The 21,526-nt window shown below is 34.0% G+C and overlaps 1 protein-coding gene across 1 annotated transcript in view; it reads right to left on the bottom strand.

Annotated features, from left to right (window-relative positions):
* Positions 1–21,526, bottom strand: part of GLIPR1L2 (GLIPR1 like 2) — a 43,196-nt gene that overhangs the window by 8,183 nt on the left and 13,487 nt on the right. Inside the window, exons 2-4 of the mRNA XM_025402743.1 lie at positions 14,835–15,080; positions 12,873–12,976; positions 1,544–1,629 (exon numbers count right to left, since the gene is read on the bottom strand). Coding sequence (XP_025258528.1) covers positions 1,544–1,629; positions 12,873–12,976; positions 14,835–15,080 — 436 coding nt within the window. The remainder of the gene's footprint in view (positions 1–1,543; positions 1,630–12,872; positions 12,977–14,834; positions 15,081–21,526) is intronic.

Below are 21,526 nucleotides of genomic sequence, written 5' to 3'. Positions count from 1 at the left end.
AGTGAGCTATGATCAAGCCACTGCATTCCAGCCTGTGTGACAGAAAGAAAGACCCTGTCTCTTTTCCAGAATCTACAAAGAACTTAAACAAATTTACAAGAAAAAAGCTAACAACCCCATTAAAAAGTGGGAGAAGGATATGAACAGACACTTCTCAAAAGAAGACATTTATGCAGCCAACAAACATATGAAAAAAAGCTCATCATCACTGGTCATTGGAGAAATGCAAATCAAAACCACAATGAGATACCATCTCACGCCAGTTAGAATGGCAGTCATTAAAAAGTCAGGAAACCACAGATGCTGGAGAGGATGTGGAGAAATAGGAACACTTTTACACTGTTGGTGGGAGTGTAAACTAGTTCAACCACTGTGGAAGACAGTGTGGCAATTCCTCAAGGATCTTGAACCAAAAATACCATTTGACCCAGTAATCCCATTACTGGGTACATACCCAAAGAATTATAAATCATTCTACTATAAAGATACCTGCGCACGTATGTTTATTGTAACACTATTCACAATAGCAAAGACTTGGAACCAACCCAAATGCCTGTCAATGATAAACTGGATAAAGAAAATGTGGCATATATACACCATGGAATACTATGCAGTCATAAAAAAGGATTAGTTCATTTCCTTTTCAGGGACATGGAAAAAGCTGGAAACCATCATTCTCAGCAAACTATCACAAGAACATAAAACCAAACACCACATGTTCTCACTCATAAGTGGGAGTTGAACAATGAGAACACCTGGACACAGGGAGAAGAACATCACACATCAGGGTCTGTTGGGGGGTCGGGGGCTAGGGGAGGGATAGCATTAGGAGAAATACCTGATGTAGATGATGGGTTGATGGGTGCAGCAAACCACCATGGCACATATATACCTATGTAACAAACCTGCATGTTCTGCACATGTACCCCAGAACTTAAAGTATAATAATTATAAAACAACATAATATGCTATTTACTTATTATCCTAATTTATCTCTTCCCATATTCCTAAGCATTGTATACTTTAGCTATAGTTATACTTTTGGAGTATATTCTTTCATATGGAAAAACTAAAAGAAAAATGTAATCAAACATATTTTCTACTTTTTACTTTCTAAATATTTGGACATTTCAGCTTTTTGGAGGAAAAACTAAAAGAAAAGGGTATTAAATATATGCTACTTCATAAATATTTTGGAATATACTGTCCTTTAAAGCAGTTATTATCAAACAGTCTGCTGTTTGGGAATAAACTGTGAAGCTTTATCAGGGTAAAACTGTTAGTTCTCATTCCTTCTTTCGGACACTCTGGTATGTTCTCAGGGGAAGGAATAGGGTTAAGATAGAACAGAAAAGGCTCTACAGTTTAGAAAAATCTAAAGATAATACTGTGTCAACCATCCTTTGATAATATAATAGTAGCATTCTGATCAAAGGAATAATATTAACATGACAATAAAAAACTAGTGTTCAATCACTTATTTTTCTTGTTGTCCAATCCATTATGCATTTTTTTCATGTTTAAGTTATTTTCTTTATCTTACTGCATAGAAAATCTGTGCATTTGTCATGTCTGCCACATCGAGTACAAAATATTCCTGGTTCATAAGGTCTTCTTGTCAGCGTTCCTCTATAAACAAAAAAGCAGAAAACATTTAGTTAGAATAAGCTTCAATTTTTACATGTAATTTAAATAGTATAGTTACTGATATTTAATCAGGTTAAAAACATGAGTTAAGAAACTGGATTTAAGGAAATACTTTAATTAGAGATTCAATGCTTCCCTTTTGTTCTCCCCCAGGAAACAGTCTTTTCTGAAACGAATTCCCATGCACTAGAAACAAACTATTATAATTAAATATAAGAATGGAGTTTAAAGCTTCTTTCATTTTAGTTTATAGCAAAATGTATCCTTTAAAAATGAATGATGTAGGCTGGGTGGGGTAGCTCCCTCACCTGTAATACTGGTGCTTTGGGAGGCCAGTGTAGGATAATCTCTTGAGACCACGAGTTCGAGACCAGCCTGGGTAACAGAGCAAGACCTCGTCTCTTCAAAAACATATTTTTTTAAATTAGCCAGGCATGGTGCATGCCTGTAGTCCTAGCTACTCAGGATACTGAGGAAGGAAGATAAGTTGAGTCCAGGAGTTTGCGGTTGCAGTGAGCTATGACTGTGCCACTGCACTCTAGCCTGGGCAACAGAGCAAGGCTTTGTCTCTAAAATAAGTAAATAAATAAATAAATGTCTATAGAATGTTTTATAATTAATTGCTTCCTGGTTGGCCCAAATACATAAAAAGTTTTATAAAAATGATATATTAAGTATCTACAGAGTTTACAAAATTCTGAAATGCTTATGTCCCAAAGACTCATCTGCATGAATTATTTTGGGGGTATATATAAAAACACATAAATTTATAAAGAAGCAAATAAATATAAATGGGAATTTACAAAGTTGATTTAACCCACTGTACAGAGCTGAAGAGGGAAGTAAGAAATAATTACATCAATTGCCTAGAGCTAAATGAGAAAAAAGGCCCTAAAGTACTTTTAAATCGGAAAATTTAAATAAATGATCTAGGATAAGAAAGGTAGAGAAAACAAGCAGGGAAAAGATACTTTTGAGTGGGGGCAATGTCATTAATTCTGGTAATTTAATCAGGATTGCCTATTTACCTGGTACATAATTTGTAGCTATAAAAACAAACATTCATTATTTAAGTCCTTGGTTAGGCCTTATTAGGCCTCCAGGAAGAATGGCCAAGCCTAAGAAATATATGTTCAAAAACCTGAGTATCACATTTCTCAGATATATCTTATTTAATCAGAGCGTTTGAGTGATACCCAATAAGACATCTGATACCCTTGAATTGTAAGCATTCAAGTCCATCAGGAACATCCAGAGGTTTGTGGTTATTTGTAGATCATATATCACTTCTTCAGTTTTACTGTTCTATTATCCAACTATTTCAAGAAAGAAAGGCATTTTGTTTAGAACCCAGCCACAGCAGAAACTCAAGAGTTGCTCTAGTCACCTTTAGCTACACCCTGGTCTATTTTTCCTGTCCTAACACTTTTTCACCAAAACAGATGCCTCCAACACAAAAGCAGATGTATTGTCTCCTAAGGTCCCAAGGACGGGAGACCTCTGTCCTTATGCCTAAGTAAAAAGCTACTCACTATAAAAACTGCCTTTGAGAACTAGAGCATAGGCCAATCACCCCAAGATCATAATGTCTGATATCTGTAGCCTGGAAAAACTGTGGAAAGGCAAAGAAACAAATATAATAATGCATACATACATACGTAAAACTGAAAATAAATAAATCCACACTGTGGTAGACTACAATGAGTCCCCTCTTTCAAAGAGTTGAGTTTTGTAATCATTATTTCTATTAGACAGCCAGAAATGTCAGGCTAATACTCTCCCCTATGTTAATCTTCCTCTAGTTCTGAGTTTCTAAGAAAGTGAACCTAAATCAACTTAAGTCTGGATCCACGGCACACCTCCCAACTTCAAGTGGAATTATTGGGCCAGATTAGGAGGAAATAATAGGTAAGTATCTATAAGCAGCAAAGTCCACTGATATTTCACAGCTGCCCTGGCAATGCCTTAGAAAATTTACATTTTCTAAGAAGCAGACCAGTGGTTCACCAAGACCAAGTCAAGACTCTTGAACATAGTCTTCTAGAACTTTTCTTAGCCTCTATCTGGCCATAGCCTCAGTACAATGCTACCTATAGAGCATGTGTCCAGATCCTAGATAAGGACATGTTGCCTGGGTGTCTTAACAGACAAGTGTACCCATTTCCAACCCCAAGTTCATTAGAAGACAATTATTCAAAAATTGTAATAGATACACAGTCTTTCAAAATGACAGCACAATTCTGGCAGTGGTAGAAACTTTCTTTGCCTACACTAGACTCATATCTGCCACTATCTTGTTCATCAAGGGGGTAATACAGCCCACAGCTTGACAATGTAGCAATTACAATTTGTAGGCAGGTTCTTCAAAGTTCTCCATCCAGACTCACATAGTCTGTACATTGTTCACAGAACAAGAGCCAAAGCACATGAAACAGATGTCGATTTTTCCATCTCATACAGCCAGAACAACTAGACTACTTACAACAAGTTGTTTCATTTTTCACTACTTCTTATACATCACCACAACACTGGCTTCCATTCTATTGTCTCTTCTTTTTTTTTTCATTTAATTTTTAAAATTATACTTTAATTCTCAGGTACATGTGCAGAATGTGAAGATTTGTTACATAGGTATACATGTGCCATGCTGGTTTGCTGCACCCATCAACCCATCATCTTCATTAGATATTTCTCCTAATGCTATCCCTCCCCTCGCACCCCACATCCCGACAGGTCCCAGTGTGTGATGTTCCCCTCCCTGTATCCATGTGTTCTCACTGTTTAACTCCCACTTGAAAACATGTGGTGTTTGGTTTTATGTTCTTGTGATAGTTTGCTGAGAATGATGGTTTCCAGCTTCATCCATGTCCCTGCAAAGGACATGAATAAGAGAGGACATGAACAAATGGAAAAACACTCCATACTCATGGATAGGAAGAATCAATATTGTGAAAATGGCCATACTGCCCAAAGCAATTTATAGATTCAATGCTATCCCCATCAAGCTACTATTGACTTTCTTCACAGAACTGGAAAAAACTACTTTAAATTTCATATGGAACCAAAAAGAGCCCAAATAGCCAAGACAATCCTAAGCAAAAAGAACAAAGCTGGAGGCATCATGCTACCCGACTTCAAACTATACTATAATGGAACAGAACAGAGGCCTCAGAAATAACGCCACACATCTGCAGCCATCTGATCTTTGAAAAACCTGACCAAAACAAGCAATAGGGAAAGGATTTCCCATTTAATAAATGACTTTTTCTATACTCAGATTCATACATGTTTTCCTTTATAGTTTCTGGACTTTAGTGTTCTGATAGGTCCTTATACCTTCCAAATCATAAGTAAATTCACTAATATAGCCTTCACGACTTCACTTTTTAATGTTTAAATCTTTTATCTATTAGAAATTTATTTTTCTAAGATGAGTGAAAAACTCAGTTTTACTTTTATCCAGCCAGGAGGCTCTCTCCTAATTCTATTACTTAAATACTTTAACCAGTGATTTTAAATGCCACCTTTATCATAATCACTACATATGTATTTGGATCTACTTATTGACCCTCACCTACATAACACAATAACTCTATCTATTCATATGCCCTTATTTTAGCCTTTTAACTATTGCAGCTTCATGACATATTTTGAAATCTGGTAGCTGTAACTTCCCTTGTCATTCATTACCTTCTTTACCTAATTATATACCAATGTTTTTTTCTTTTTCCATATAAATTGTAACGTTATCCAGTTATATCAACTTATAAAAATATTGATTAAAAATTTTAATCTGAATTGAATTAAGTGTATGGATGGATAAAGACTGAAGTGACTTTAAGACACTGAATATTTCATCTATAAACATGGTAGGTTTTTCCATTTTAAAAATTCTTCTATTAAATATTTTAGTAAACTGTAAACATTTTCTTCATATTGAGTCTGTAAATTTTTAAGATATATCTTATGTTTTTATACATATTGTCTTATAGTACTTTCTAACTCATAATTTCATAGATAGGAAAGCTCTTAAGCTTTGAATATTAATTTTATAAATCGTTGATTTGCTGAGTTATATTATTTTTAGTTTTTAAAATGAGGAATCTTGGGTTTCTTCAGTATTGAATAATAAGGTATCTGCTTTCATCTTTCATTTAGGCCCATTATTTCTTTCTTGTGTCTAATTGCATTGATTTACTTTTTTTCACTAACACTGGTATCTTGATTGATTCTTATGGAATGAATATTCTTATCTTTTTAAAACCTTAATGGCAATTCTTGTAGCTATCACCACTAAATATGATGATACCTTTTAGTTTGAGGGTTGTTTGTTCTTTAAAAACACCATTTTAATGAAAAGAAAATTTTTCTCTAATTTTGCTAAGTTTCACTTGTTAGCTTCTTTTTAAATCGGGAAGGGAAGCTGAACTTGGTTGAATTTTATGGGAGATATTTGTTGGTTTTTATCATTGTGTATTAGTTTTCTCAGGCTGCTGTAACAAAGTACCACAAACTAGATGGCTTAAAAACAACAGAAATTTATTATCTTACAGTTCTTAAGGCGAAAAGTCCAAAAATACGGTGTCAGCAGAGTTGGTTCCTTCTGAGGGTTCCAATGGAGACTCACTCCATGCCTCTCTCTTAGTATTTGGTGATGGTCAGCAATCTTTGGTGTTCCTTGTCTTGTAGACACATCATTCCTTCTTTGCATGACATTAGCCCCATGTCTCTGTGTTTCCACATTTCCATCTTCTTATAAAGTTACTAATCATATTGGATTAGGGACCAAACCTGCTCCACTATGACCTCATCTTAACTAATTACACCCCAAATCACCCTATTTCCAGAAGTCTTAGGTGTTAGGACTTGAGTGACTATACCACTGTGATGCTGTTTACCTTGTTACTATATTCCCTGTATTTCTGGTAGTTAGGTCTTGGGGCTTGACAAAATTCAGGTTCAATATCTGACACAAATCCAGGGGTCTTCTACTTCAGTGAAGTTTCTAGGGTACAGTGGTATGATGCATGTTGAGATATCCCTTCTAAAGTGAAAGATATGTTGTTGCACTTACCTCCTTCTGTAACCAAACGAGAGGCAAAAAACCAAAATAAACAAAACAAAAAAAACGTAGCAGGTCTTTTTGGATTTGGAGGCAACATATTCCTCATTTGGGTGTGCTGTTGCAGCGCATTTTCTGAGTGACTTGAAAGCTTCTACTTTTGAGTGAGGCCCAGAGCAAGAGAAGGCGCCAACAGGTGCAGGATGCCACACTAGTTGATCTGCCATTTGGGCCATAGGTTCCAGCAGATCTAATTGAATATGTCCTTGGTGGTCTCAAACCCCACTGCTGGTACCAAAATCTGTATTAAAGTTCTCCAGAGAAATATAACCAATATGATGTATATGCATGTGTATAAACATACACACACACACACATCAGAGACAGAGAAAGAGAGAGAGAGAAAAACTCTTATTTTAAGGAATTGGCTCATGGGAGCTGGTAAGTCCAAAATCTGCAGGGCAGGCTGGCAGGCTGGAGATCCAGGGAAATGCTGATGTTATAGTCTTGAGTTTGAAGGAGGGAGTCTGGAGGCAAATTCCTTTCTCTTCTGGAGACCTCAGACTTTTCTCTTCAAAGCTGAAAGGACCTCAGACCTTCAACTGATTGGGTGAAGCTCACTGAAATTATGGAGGATAATCTGCTTTGTTCAAAGCCTACTGGTTTAAACATTAATCACATCTAAAATAAACCTTCACAGCAACATCTAGGCTGCTTTGACCAAACAACTAGGCACCACAGCCTAGCCAAGCTGACACATAAAATTAACCATCACATCAGCTTCCTTTTAAAAAATGGTGAGTTTTGTTTTATCTGGCAGTGAAATTACTGGCAGATAACCGCCATCCTGTTGAGGGCTGGTTTTAGGATTAGATGGGTCTACATTACTGTTTCCCTTATTCCTATGGTGGGCTTACTCTTCGGGTATGGTTCTTACTCTTAGGGCATGGCCTTTCTGAATCCACAAGTGGGTGCCCAGGGTGTTAACCAACAACTCACCATTTTGGCTGGGCTCAAACTGCAACTCTGTCTTTTCAGCACTGTGCAGCTTCTGAAATATCTGTGCAGATCTTCAGCTTCCGAATAGCTGGTCCCCACTAATCCATTGAGCATCTTGCACTGTGAAGTGCAGCTAAAGAGTTGGCCAAGGACCCACAGAAAGTTTTTATGTAGACTTGGGGGGCTTCTTCTTTGTAGCCTCTTCCTCTTTGAGATCCTGGTCTCAAATACCAGACACCTTAGCATTGACAGACACTCATGTCTCCTTTACCCACCCCCCCCAAAAAAAAACACATTGTTTGCTTGGATTCTGTTTCTCTGGCTACAGTTTGGGAAACACTTTCAGGGAGAAAACTGGAACAAATACGTGACTCCCGTTGAGTTCTTTCTTTCTTTTTTTTTTTTTTCTTATTTGCAGAGATCAAAGACCCACACTGGTTGTTTTCTAATGCCTAAAAACAGTTGTTGTATATGTTTTGTCCAGTCTTTATAGTTATTTTAAACAAGATATTCTTATACCAGCTTACAGAATGTACAGAAGCAAAATGGGTAACATAAGAATTGCTAGAAGAAAATATGAGATAATTAAAAATAGCAGTAATATTTTGAGAAAGCTCATCTATGTATGACACAAACCTCAAAACCCATGAAAAAAAATTGATACTTTTGTTTCTACAGTAAAACAAAGCAATACGATTTGACAAAAATGAATTGCATCTTAAGTCAACAGTTAAACAGTAATATTTGGGGAAATATTTGTAAATTACATTACATAAAATGTAATGTGCAATGTCTTTGGCACACTTACAACAAAATTATATTTAACTAAATGAAAGGTCCTGTAGTCAACTGCAGATCCAACATGCCTAAAAATAAAAACAGTTCTTTTCCCTCTACTCTGTATCTTTTCCTAGCTCAGTTAATAACATTACCTATCAATAGCATAAATTCTTATGGTCATCTTTATGTCTTTTCCAATATTTAAGTTTTAGAGTAATCGAATTAATATTCTTTTATTTTATTTTTTAAAATTGTACTTAAAATGTGTGTTTCTATCTTTGAAAATGAAAAATAAGGACTAGTAAATAATTATATGTAAATACTGTTTCTGTTGTTTTTCTGATACATTATAAACTATTCTAATCTTTATACAGATATCTTTGTAGATTGGGAACATTTTCTTTTCTTTCTCATTTCTCTTTCCTTTGCTCTTCTCTATTGTTTAGAAACATCAATTTGTAGATTTATATGCCATACATATTTCATTTTTTCTATATATTTTGACCTCTATTCTTCACCTTTGTGTTTCTGAGAAAAATTTTCAAGGTTGCTTTGACTTGTTGTTTTCTGTATGCATGGCCAGGTTTGTTTTATTCTTCTATTCTGCATTAATTTTCTGTAACTATATTAACAAATTACCACAAATTGGGTGGCTAAAACAACATTAAATTATTCTCTCACTGTTCTGGAGGCCCAAAGCCAAAATCAAGGTGTTGGCAGGACTGTGCTCCCTCCAAAGGCTCTGAGAATCTGTTCTTTGAGTTTTCCAGCTTCTGGTGGCCTTAGCTCCTTGGCTTCTGGATGCATCACTTTAGCCGCTTCCGCTGTGGTCACACTGTCTCCTCCTCTTCTGTGTGTCTAATGCTGAATCCTCCTCTCCTCTTTAGCCCTCACCCAAATAATCCAGAATAAATTCCTTTCCTCAAGATCCTTATCTTAACCACATCTTTGCCATATTAGGTAATATTCACACTTTTGCCATTTAAGTAATAATGACAGGTTCTGGAAATTAGGGCCTAAATATATTTAACGTTGGTTGGGGGGCACCGTTCATCCCACTATACCTTCTAATTTTCAATTTGGTTATTTTACATTCATTTCTACCCAATATTTTATAATATTGTAATGGATTGATTTTTCTACCAACTATCCTTAAGGGAGATAATGTGATTGCCTATTTTAGGTACACAATCAAATAAGAATTGGACTGAGTTGACTGATATATGTTCCAATCTAGATCCTTCAAGGTAGACTTGCCAATATTTGTATCAAAGGGAAAATGGTTAACAGAAATTTCAAGACAAAGAAGCCTATGCCATAGGAGAGTAGCAAGAAAAAAAGGGTGATTTCAACAACTAGTAGCTTCATCTTATCACTGTAGTCATCTGAGACCCCTGAATCACTATTCTTATTAAGGTCACTAAATACCTTCATCTCATCTAATGGAACTGTCAGTTCTCCTTCCTCAATTTCTCATTCTCTCAGCAGCATCTCATAGGGTTAACCAGTTTGGGCTTCTTAGTTCATGTTCTTCACTTGACTTCCAAGTACCTTACCAGCAGGTTTTTGGTTTCCCTCATACCTCATTAGCCTCTCTTCATTCTCCTTTACTAGCTCTTTTGCCTTAGTTTGAAATAGCATAGTGCCCCAGGACTTAGTTCTTAAATTGTCTCCATATTCACTCTCTCACATGCTGATCTCATTCACTGTGACTTTCACTTCAGAGTCTTTTTACCAGAAATTTCCTCTACTTAGAAAACAACTACATACTTTCATATGGCTCTCTGTTTCTCATGATTCAATCACATTTCCTGCATTTATTTTTCTATCTAATATACCCAAATAGAAAACATACCCTTTGATCTTCTCTAAGTTAATGAAATCACCATCCACCCAGTTTTTTTAGACTAAAGCCATAGGTACAGTGTTGCTTGATTATTTTATTCAATCTATCCCTAAAGTCAAGCCAATTGGCTTGTATTATTAGCTCCACCTTCATAATATACCCAGAAACTGACCTTTCCTCACTATTTCCATTCTATGGTAGGCAGAATTCTAAGATAAATCACAAGATCCTCCACTCCTCATGTACATGCAATGCATAATTCTCAGGAGAGTGAATATGATTAATTTTACTTCCATAATTATATTATAAGGCGCTACTGACCTTAAAATATTGACATTATCTAGGTTGGCCTTGACTCATCCTATGGGTGTTTTAAAAGCAGAGAGTTTTCTTTAGCTGGTCACAGAAGAGGAGTCAGAGATTTGAAACATGAGAAGGCTCTGACATATCTTTGCTGACCTGAAGATGGTGGGACCACATGTCAAAGAAACATGGGCAGCTCCAGAAGATGAGACAACACATGGCTCAGAGCCAGCAAGCAAACAAGGACAAGAGTCCCATCATCATACAGAGCTAAATTCTGCTCACAGCCTGAATGAGCTTGGAAGCAGGTACTTCTCCAATCCTCCAGGTGAATACTTAGTCAACATCTGGATTTTGGCCTTTGAGACCCTGGGAAGACAATCCTGCCACAATATGCCTGGGTTCATGACCTATAGAACTGTTTGATAATAAATGGGTTCTGCTTTAAATCACTACATTTGTGGTAATTCATTATCTAACTCGATAAAAAATCCACATGCTAAAACCCTAATCCAAAATATCAGTCTGTAGCCTGTACTACAGGAAATAGCCTCTTAGTTATACTTCCTCTTTACACTCTTGTTTCCTTATATTTCATTCTCTACCAACAGTCACAGTAATCTTTTTGTTAAGGTATTCTTTTCAAAACAAAAGTGAGATCATGTCACTCTGTGTTTAAGACCTTCCACTGGCTTTGTCATTACTTAGGATAAATTCCAAAATCTTTAACATAACATATGTTATTATATTTGATCTAGCTGTCATCTAATTCTCTACCTCAACTCCTACCTCTAACCACAGTTATTCCTTTCTCAAACATGTTAAACTCATTCCAGTCTCTGAGATTTTTATACATGCTCCTACCTGGAACATACTTCTACCTGGAACATCTGGTTTTCAGCTCAAATGATACCCTTCTTCTGTGACTACCCTATCTATCTTCTAGGCCAGTCATTCTCTATTTGCTAATCTTGCTTTTTACAGTATATTTTATTGTCTAATTAAATTGTTATTTATCTATGTGTTCACTTATTAAAGTGTTTGTCTCCCTGCCAAGACTATAAACTAAATGTGGTGTCTTTTACATCTTGTTAGTAGAAAGAACAGAGTCTGTACATACTTGCTGAGTGAATAAATGAGGATTTGTGCCCCAGAAAATCCTCTACCAACCCCCTCCTCCCCGGTGTACGATTCTGTTTGAATTTGCAACACCAATCAGTAGTAATTTTTAAAGTTTCTGCAAGTAATAGGTATCCCAATGCTTCCAGTCTGTAGGAGTGAAAGGACGCCTAAAATGTTTTGCAACTCTATATTCCAAACTTATTTTGCATGTCTATGTTCAAAGTTAGCAAAACTTCTCATCAGGAAAGAGCTTTCTGAGTTTAATTTGACGCAGAGCATAGTTCTACTGTTTTTCTTAGCCAGGGGAATACAATCAGTAATCACTACTTTTTAAATTTTTCTTTCTGGTTTAGTCTCAAAGCATTTTATTTGGCAGAAATTCCTTCTCAATCTTGGTAGGCAGTCAATTCTTACTGTTTATTTAAGATGTTAATTCGAACATTTTCTAACTTATTTGGAAGTTATAACAATATTACTTATAGTATTATATTGACCTGTAAGAAAGCTTGGAAATTTCCAAAAGAGCTCTCAAGAAATGGAAGCTATTTTGAGATGTAGTTATTTTCCATCATTTGAAGGTACTCAGGTATACGGTATAGTCATATATGAATAGCTTGACTAAAAGTTGTTTGAAGTGCTCTTCAATCTCGAGATGTTACAATTCCTTACATGTATAAGACAGGTCCCAGTCAATAATCTCCAAGGGGTGATCAATTAAAAGTGCTCTTCATGTTACAAAACTGACATATTCCTGATACAATTCTTACTAAATAAATTTCAACACATCTAATTTTCTTTCTACTTCTACTATAAATTTTAGAATAAACTATTTTGGAAAATAATTTGTCTTATGCTAATTAAGTGAAATATTGTGAAATAATACTAAAGTTAAGGTTATTCTAGGAAGTAATATTTGGCCAGTGTATAAGTAAAATCAATATGTCCAATTTATGACTTATTTCATTATAAAATTGAAAATATTTCAATGTAAAGTATTATATTTAATTATTTTATAGTTCAAAAAACATAAAAATATATTGAAAGTTAGAAAAACTTATCTTGAAATTTTCTGAATTTATTTTTATATTCTTTTATTAATTTTAAGTAACTTACCCTGGTGCATAGTTACATATGAAAATTGCTGCATGTATAATATGTCCAATTCTTGAACATGGAGTAACAGCACAACCAACTTTGTAAGAGTTGTCCCAAACAAGCTAAAATAAAAATTTCAAGAAAGACACAAAATTTAATTTTAAACATTTACTTTCATATTATAAACAATAATATATTCCATTCACATAGAACTTTTCACCAAGCAATTCAAGAAATATAAACTATTTTTATTTAGAGACATGTAGAGAGTTACCACAGAGTTGGGACAGCATTTTCAACACTGTATTTAGAGAAATACTTCAATAGATTCTACCAATACCATATTCTTAGGAAGAACTGTTTGAGAACACGGTCAATCCAGAATAATGCTTCAGACACAGAGGAAGTTACACCTGATGAATCAATTTTCAACCTCTGGGTGAATTGGAAAGTTCTAGGTTATTGTAAGAGAGAAGATGGGAAAGAGGAGAATAAGTTTTTAAAAGATGGAAGTTGTGGGAAAAAGGGAGAAAAAGAGAGACAATCCGATTATAGAAACTAAAAGAGATACAAGAGTAGAGAAGAATTGAATGCTATTGGCATTTCTCTTTCTCTTTGTTAAGAAAATTCTATTGCAGGACAAAACAAAAGCTGGCCTTTTCATTAAAAAATGAAATAAAAGAGCTGGTTTCTATAAAAGAGAAACAGATCTTGAATTGGAGTAAAAAAGATGGGAATAATCAAAGGCATTCCAGAAATTATCTGTATAACTTTAATATTTCTAATACTTCCAAGTGAACCAAAAAGTACTTGTTTTGTTAATCTCTGTGCAAGAAAGAGGAACCATTCTTGTTTTATTCTTTATCTCAGGCCTTAGTGGTTTTAAAAGTGTGATCCTTAAAGAAATAAAGTGACACATTAAAAAGGTGATACATTAGAAGAATAAAGAATAGAATATCTGCAAGAGTTAAAGTGAAGTTAAGCATGTCAAATGCAGGAAATGAAAATGTCTAGGAGACTAGAATTAAGGAATAAAAACACAGAGTACCATATCAGGGAGTAGATTTGGTTAGTTTACTGAGTATTAAAGCCATATTAAAGAGGCTAGGTTTGATAGGAGCAAGTCAATGGAAAATAACTATAAATTTCTAGAAGGAAGAAATGATCAGAAAAAAAAAATGATGAAAAAATTTTTGAAGCATGATTGGATGAAAGAGAAAGACATGAGTTCAACATGAACAAATTCCAAAATGTTAAGTTCTACATAAAACGTGACATAAGGGTTTGTTGATTGAAAAACTACCTTTCAAATAAATGTGGGAGTTCATGTAATGATTTCTTGATTCCTGAAACAAATATTTATTGCAGACCTAAATAATGTCATGTTGTTGAGAATATATGGATGAAAAGGCAAGGTCCCTGCCTTCAGTGTAGTATCAGACATATAAATAAATTATTGTTAAACAATGTGATGTGTAAAATAACAAAGGTTATGTACCATAAGTGCTTCAATATTCCTGGAGTATGAAGTGTGAGGGTTGATTATTGAACCAGAGGCAGGGAAACAATACTATTAATTTGCATTCCAAATGTTTTAGTCAATCAGCTATATAGTAGTATATGTACTGATATGTGCAAAAAAATCTTCTACTTATGTTTATAGTCAATAATTTATAAATTATTTTTATTTACTGGTTTCTTTCCTTCTTTTCCAGTGTACATTATTTTTAGGAAAGTGCTATTCATCTTTGAACATGGAGAGTAGGTTTACTCTATTTAAAATATTGTTTTAATTGTATGGTTCACATAAAAGATGGGATGGTAGACATTTTGAAGACTAGGAAGATTGATTAAAAGTGTGATCTTATTAAATGTAATAATTTTATTATTTGAGTTTATGTACAAATTTGAAACATAATAAAACTAGGCATAAAGCAATTAAAAAGTATTTGAATTAATAACAAAATAAAAATTAGATACCTGAACATAATTAGAACAGTCTCCAGAGCAACTGCCATTTTCAAAATTGTACATTTTCTTCTCTGCATGCCAACTTCTGATAGCAATACTTGCAGTAAATTCATTTTCAGGGCCGACCCACATATTTTCACCAATACCATAAAATTTAGGATGGACCATTTGTACATCTTCTAAATAAATATTATGCTCAAACACACATCTTTTTCCCCATGCTCTAGCAGTCCGTGATAAAGCTACATCCCAAGTCTGAAAAATATTCGAAAAGCAAAGAGAACAAAATAAGAAGTTTTTTTTGTAGTCTAAAATATTTTTTCTTGAGTTCTTATCAATAGATTTAAAGGAAACAATTCTAACTTTGTACTCGTGCATCTTGGTTGAGAAATTTCTATTGGGAAAAACTTCTATGGGATAATAAAAAATGAAATGACCATTTCCTGAGACAAAGTACTATGTATATATTTGTAATTAAAATATTAGAATGCTAGATGATGGAAATGATACTATTTTCACATGTAGTCTGTTCAGAAGTATGTAATACACTTTCCTATAGTCTGCTCAGAGTATATATTTTTAAACTCATGCCTTTTTGTACACACAAATACAACAGTCTAAAATACTATTCATTTAAGAGGTATTTATTAAGTAATGATTATATGCAAAATATCATATTGTCAAGAATAAAATGCTAAGTCAGCATAAATTTTGTCCTCAAATTGCTTTATTAGAATTATATATATTTATATATATATATTAGATAAATATATTTTATATATACCTGATTAGATATACATCTCATATACACATCTTATATATATCTGATTAGATACACATCATATATATTGGATTAGCTGTACATCTTATATATATCAGATTAGATACACATATATATATCGGATTGATATACATCTTATATACATATCGGATTAGATATACATCTTATATATATTGCATTAGATATATTTTTTATATCAGATTACACATAAGATCAGATATATATGTAAGATTAGAGAATAAGAGAAAGAAGACAGAAAGATAATATATGGTGTGTATATATATACACACACACACACATACATGAAAAACTTTTAACACATGGTAGTAGTTGGTGAATGTTACATGTAAGGCACATATAACGTTTGTTGCCAGAAATATGAGAAAATAGCATAAGATGCTGTTCCCTGGCTAGCTATCTGGAAATAACCAGAAATGTGTGCTTTTATCGTCATTTAGAGACTCATTAAATTAATTGTTAGTGAAGGACCAGAACGAAAACCGCACACTAGAAAAATCAACAAAATAGTGGTGAAACCAAAATACTCAGTATATATGTTGTAGTGTGTTGGAAAGTAAACATCTGAAAACCAGTACTCATACTTCCTCAGAGCAGGTGTGTCCAACATTTTGGCTTCCCTGGTCCACATTGAAAGAATTGTCTTAGGCCACACATAAAATACGTTAACACTAAGGATAGCTGATGATCTAGTAAAAAAAATCGCAAAAGAATTCATAATGTTTTAAGAAAGTTTACAAATGTGTGTTGGGCTGCATTCAAAGTTGTCCTGGGCCTCATGCAGCCTGCAGGCCACAGGTTGGACAAGCTTGCCTTAGAGTTTTCTTAGTGAACCCCACAGATTATACATAAATACAACATAGAAAATAAACATATCAGACCTTTAGAATATCTCCCCACTACTTCCTTTCCCCTAAGGTAACCACTATTGAAAAATTTGCTTGTGTATATATCTCTCTATCTCTGTATATACAAACATACACACATTTAACTCTAAGTTTGGCTGTTTTAAATGGGTAGTTTGTGATCTTTTTTCCCTTGTACAATTGTGATCATATCATATATAATATTATTGGCCTTCAACTTTCAGTTTTCATGTAGAGAAAGAGTTCCATATTAACATAACTAGATTTGCTTAATTTTTACAAGGTCTACATAGTATTCCACAGCATGGATAGCCTATAATAAATATAATCATTTCACCATTAATAGACCTTTAGATTGTTTCCCATTTGCAAACAATGTCCCATGGACTATACTTCAACCTGATATATTTTACATATAGTTCACATACCTCATCCTTACTACATAGCAGTCATTATTTTAAGAGTATTTTATGTATTATTTCACTGAATGTTCCAATAACCCTAGGAGGTATGTATTATTATTATTATTTCTGTTTGCCCAGAGGAAGTAACTAAAACACCAAGAGGTTAAGGAGTTTAAGTGTATTAAATGTCTCATAGACAGTAAATTGTGGAGCCTGGATTTAAACTCATGAAATCTATTTCCCAACTCCAAGTTCATAAGCATTTTACTTCTCACAGCTATGTGCAAATAACTTGTAATAGCTCCAGATTCTTTTATTCAACTATGAATAAAAATCCTAATTGAAAAGAGAGGCTAAAGTTTCAAGAAGCAGTTAATGAGATATTTAATGAAATATGCCAAGCTAAGGTTGATAAATGTGCTTTGAGAGGGCAAAAAATTTTTGTAAGCCATTAGTCTTTGTTTAGCTAGAAAAGCTGAATCCACATTCTAATTTGTACTCTCTTATAGGTAACAGGAAGATTTTAAGATTTTATTTCAATATATTTCCCTAGAATATGTCTAACTATGGGCCTTTTCTCATTAATTTGGCTTAGCATTTGGTGGACTCCATTAAAAAATAATTTTAAAAGGAAGGTATAATCATAACTCTCATACATGTGTCAATGATTTTACGTGATTAATTAATGAGGGAACTACTAAGATATTATCTTTGGATTAAGAATCCAAAGAATTCTCAAGATTATAGGCTGTATAGAAGTGCTGAAATCCATTCACAAATAAATATAAAAACTGGGTCTTATCCACAGGGCAATCGTCAATTACATTTCATCAGACACAATAAATTTGCATTTCTATGAGCAAAATTAGTTACATTACAATCACTTTTCTACAATTTAAAAATTGTAAATTGCCTAGCTCAAAGACAATTATAGAAAAGATAATTGCTATGTGTAAGATAAACAGTGCACATAATATTGTATTTCACAATTTTCCCTGACATTTATCTTAATCTAAAAACTTATGTCTTTCCTCCGTTCTAGAAAATCTGCTTCTATTATTTCTTAATTTTCTCCCCTTTATTTTGGTTTTTAGTTCCACACCATTTGTAAGATTTAGGAACTTTGCATTCTATTCTCTCTTTTAATTTTTGCTTTGTGCTTTTACACATTAATTTATTTATTCATCCATTCAATACATGGGAATATCTCAATAAGCTGAAGGATATAAAATTGCATATGAAAAATTTCATTATTGAAGTAAAAAATATTCATGACACTTGTTAACACAGTAATGAAGGCTTTGGAAGACTTGCAACAGGGGAGACACCTGAGGCTCAACTCCAAACACAGGAAGGATAAGTGGGGATTTATAGCCATGGAGGAGGATGAGGGGGTCAATGAATAAAAAATTATTGAGGAGACATCAAGTTTGACAGGATTCTTGCTACACTGATCTAAAGGATTCTTGCTGAAGACAGGTCAGTGTAGCCAGGTCAGGCCAGGTAGATCTCAAGGGTGGGGGATGAAGATTTTGATCAGATATTCAGAGTAATCAGGTATCGAGGGTGGGAGACTTTCCTTAAACTGGGCAAGGTGGGACTTTTGTGAAAACTGGGTGATGCAGGCCATAGGACAGGGCCTAAATCCCAGGTCTAGTCAGAGAGGGCTCAGGAAAGTCTGATTAAAGTTTGGTTAAGTAGAGAGTCTTTGTTAGGCCCCTCTTGTATTTGTATCTGTCTCTCTTTCTCTTTCTTTTTGAGATAGGGACTTGCTCTGTTGCCCAGGCTAGAATGCAGTGGTGTGATTGTGGTTCACTGCAGTCTCAAACTCCTGGGCTCAACTGATCCTCCTTTGTTAGCCTCCATAGTAGCTGGGATTACAGGTGTGCACCACCGCACCCAGCTAATTCTTTTATTTTTTTTGTAGAGACAGGGTCTTACCATATTGCCAAAGCTGGTCACAAACTCCTGGACTCAAGTGATCCTCCCACCTCAGCCTCCCAAAGTGTTGGTATTACAGGTGTGAGCCACCATGCCCAACACCTCTCTTCTTATTTGACAATGCACTTCATGTAATTTAACTTATTAAATCTAATTAGTTTTAACTTTAAAAAAAAAGTAAAGGAAAAAATTCTTTGAGATAGTCTAGGGTTCTGGGAAATTTCAAGTTCAGCTCAAAATTAAGATTTCATTTAGAATTTGATCTTGGAAAAGCAATGTCATAAAAAATCTCAAAAGGTTTGAACACTTGACTAAATAAGATCTTAGCTATGAAACAATACTTAAGCAATCTATTTAACCAATATGACAAAAGATTTCAAAAGTAACTATGGGGGTAACATAATTTTTTTTTTTAAAGACCTTAGCTCTTTTAAAAGTGAGAATACGTGGTTTTCTTAAATAATCAGGAAAATAATCAAGTTTATATAAAGCACAGGAAATCATTTTAAGATACACAATCTTTTTATTCTAAGTTGATTACTTGAAAAGCAAAAAATCCCCACAACTTTTGGCAATTTCTTATTAAGAGCGGACCAGTAACCCAAGTAAATGTTGTCATTTTTACAGAGAAAAAATCAAATTCTAGTTTTACATCACTGTACTTTTAATTTTAAATGTCATTTAAGGTTTTCTAAAAAGCCATTATAAATACAACCATCTGGTCTTAGCCAGCTTTGACCATGCAACATAAAATTTTCTTTTCACAAGCCTTTTCAAACTTTCTATATCCATATTTCTATATTTGTTGAAGGCCGAAAGAGTGAGGGTCATGATCAACTCAGTATACCACTGGAGGCTATATGAGTAAACTGCAAACTGTTCTCATGAAAGTGGGTTGTTGGCAAACTGACAAACTGCATCTGCTGCCCAGAAGGAATGCTGAGGGCAGTCATGACCCAGGCACAAGTGTTTTTTGTGATTAGTTACATCTGAAGCCTATTAATAATAATATGAATCTGTGATCAATTATGCAGCTGGCCAATTGTTACCTCCTCCTCCCTGCTCATTTCACACAACAAATATGAAGGGCTGTGGAAGCTCAGGGTGGCTGCCGTTGCTCACTAGAGGCAGGGAGACCTCTTCTTCCTCCTCATGTTACCCTCCCTTTAAAACAGTTTCTTTTAAGTTTTCGTTTCTGCATTCGTCCTCCTTTGTTCAGTCTTGTAATGACGGTCTCAAGTAGTAACAGCAGTAACTGTTGTAGTGATGGTCTCAAGTAGTAACTGTGGCAGTCTGCCACATATATTGTTCTAAATTTTCTTCTTTCTCATCCTGACCAGTCATTTTATTTTAAGACAAAATTACTTTCTCCTTCTCTTGACAAAAACACATCCTACATTCCTTGTAAACTTTTCATACAAAGTGTTTCTATACATTAGTACCCTTGATTTCACAGAGAAAAACTAGAAAGTAAATAAATGTGAATTATTTGTCATATACCAGCATTCTATAGTAGATTAGTAAATTTTATGAATACACCATCTCACCAGCTTTTATAGGTATTTGCTACTTCATAGTATTAAAAACTAAAAAGTGTGCAAGCTTAAACTTATGCTTAAAAATGAATATTTCAGCAGTTTATCTCACTTAGAAATTATCAATGAGTATCTATGAATTTAATCTAACATAACTTTATCAGTTATGAAAAAGATTTTGGAAACTATTTTTTAGTAAGACATAACACTAAACAAAGCTACCTAGCATCTCAGGTTATTTCCTTATTAACTATTCTTATGGCGCATACATATTACATAAACATAAAAGAATAACAACAGCAAAAATACTAAAAAGGGTTAAATGCACAATTGTTGTTTTATTGCTTCATTTGATACATATGAAGTAATAGATATCAAGAAATTCATTTTTACTGCATCTTTATTTGTACATGTGTTCTTAGGCTGAATTTATAATTTTTATCATCTTAAATATCTTGTAGCTATCACAAGTTTATTTGACTTTGTAAACCCAAGTAGAATAAAAATATACGCTTGTATGATAATTCTGATAACTCAGAAGACACAGCTGTGTTTTATTAAACCAACATTACTAAACTAGTCTTATTTGGCAAAGATTCACCCAAGTCAAGTGAATCTGAAAAGAATGTGGATTAGTTTGTATTTTTCTGAGAGTTTGAGGAACGTTTAATTTATATAAGCTTTATTTAGCTCTAAGGCAATTTTAATAGAACTCCTTTAAGAGATTTTATAAATTAAATTTGTAATATGATCTCAAGGTAAGAAAGTATCACATATACATAACATACATACGTATATACACACAGAGAGACATATATAGAGATCTTATAGGTTCATTCTAAAATTTTAGCCACAAGTCAACTGAAACACAATAATAGAAAACTCACTGATTTACATAAAATACTTGGAATTATGTTTTTGACAGAGGTAACAAATTAAGGTGATCTGCTCAATATGAGGGCTAATGCTTTTTACCATTATTTGTGGAAAAGTCTTTAAGGCTTTCTTTGTCTTGATATGCAATCTCATGGAGACTGTGAACTACTTTTTAGGTGAAAGACTGTGGGAACATCAAATAGTTGTTTAGATGTTTCCAAAGCCTGTCTGGGTGGATCAAATATTTCCAATTTATTTGAAATATTTGTTTCCAATTTAT

Source organism: Theropithecus gelada, chromosome 11, assembly GCF_003255815.1.
Source record: "Theropithecus gelada isolate Dixy chromosome 11, Tgel_1.0, whole genome shotgun sequence".
Lineage (NCBI taxonomy): Eukaryota > Metazoa > Chordata > Mammalia > Primates > Cercopithecidae > Theropithecus > Theropithecus gelada.
This window is presented reverse-complemented; position numbering and strand designations above follow the sequence as displayed.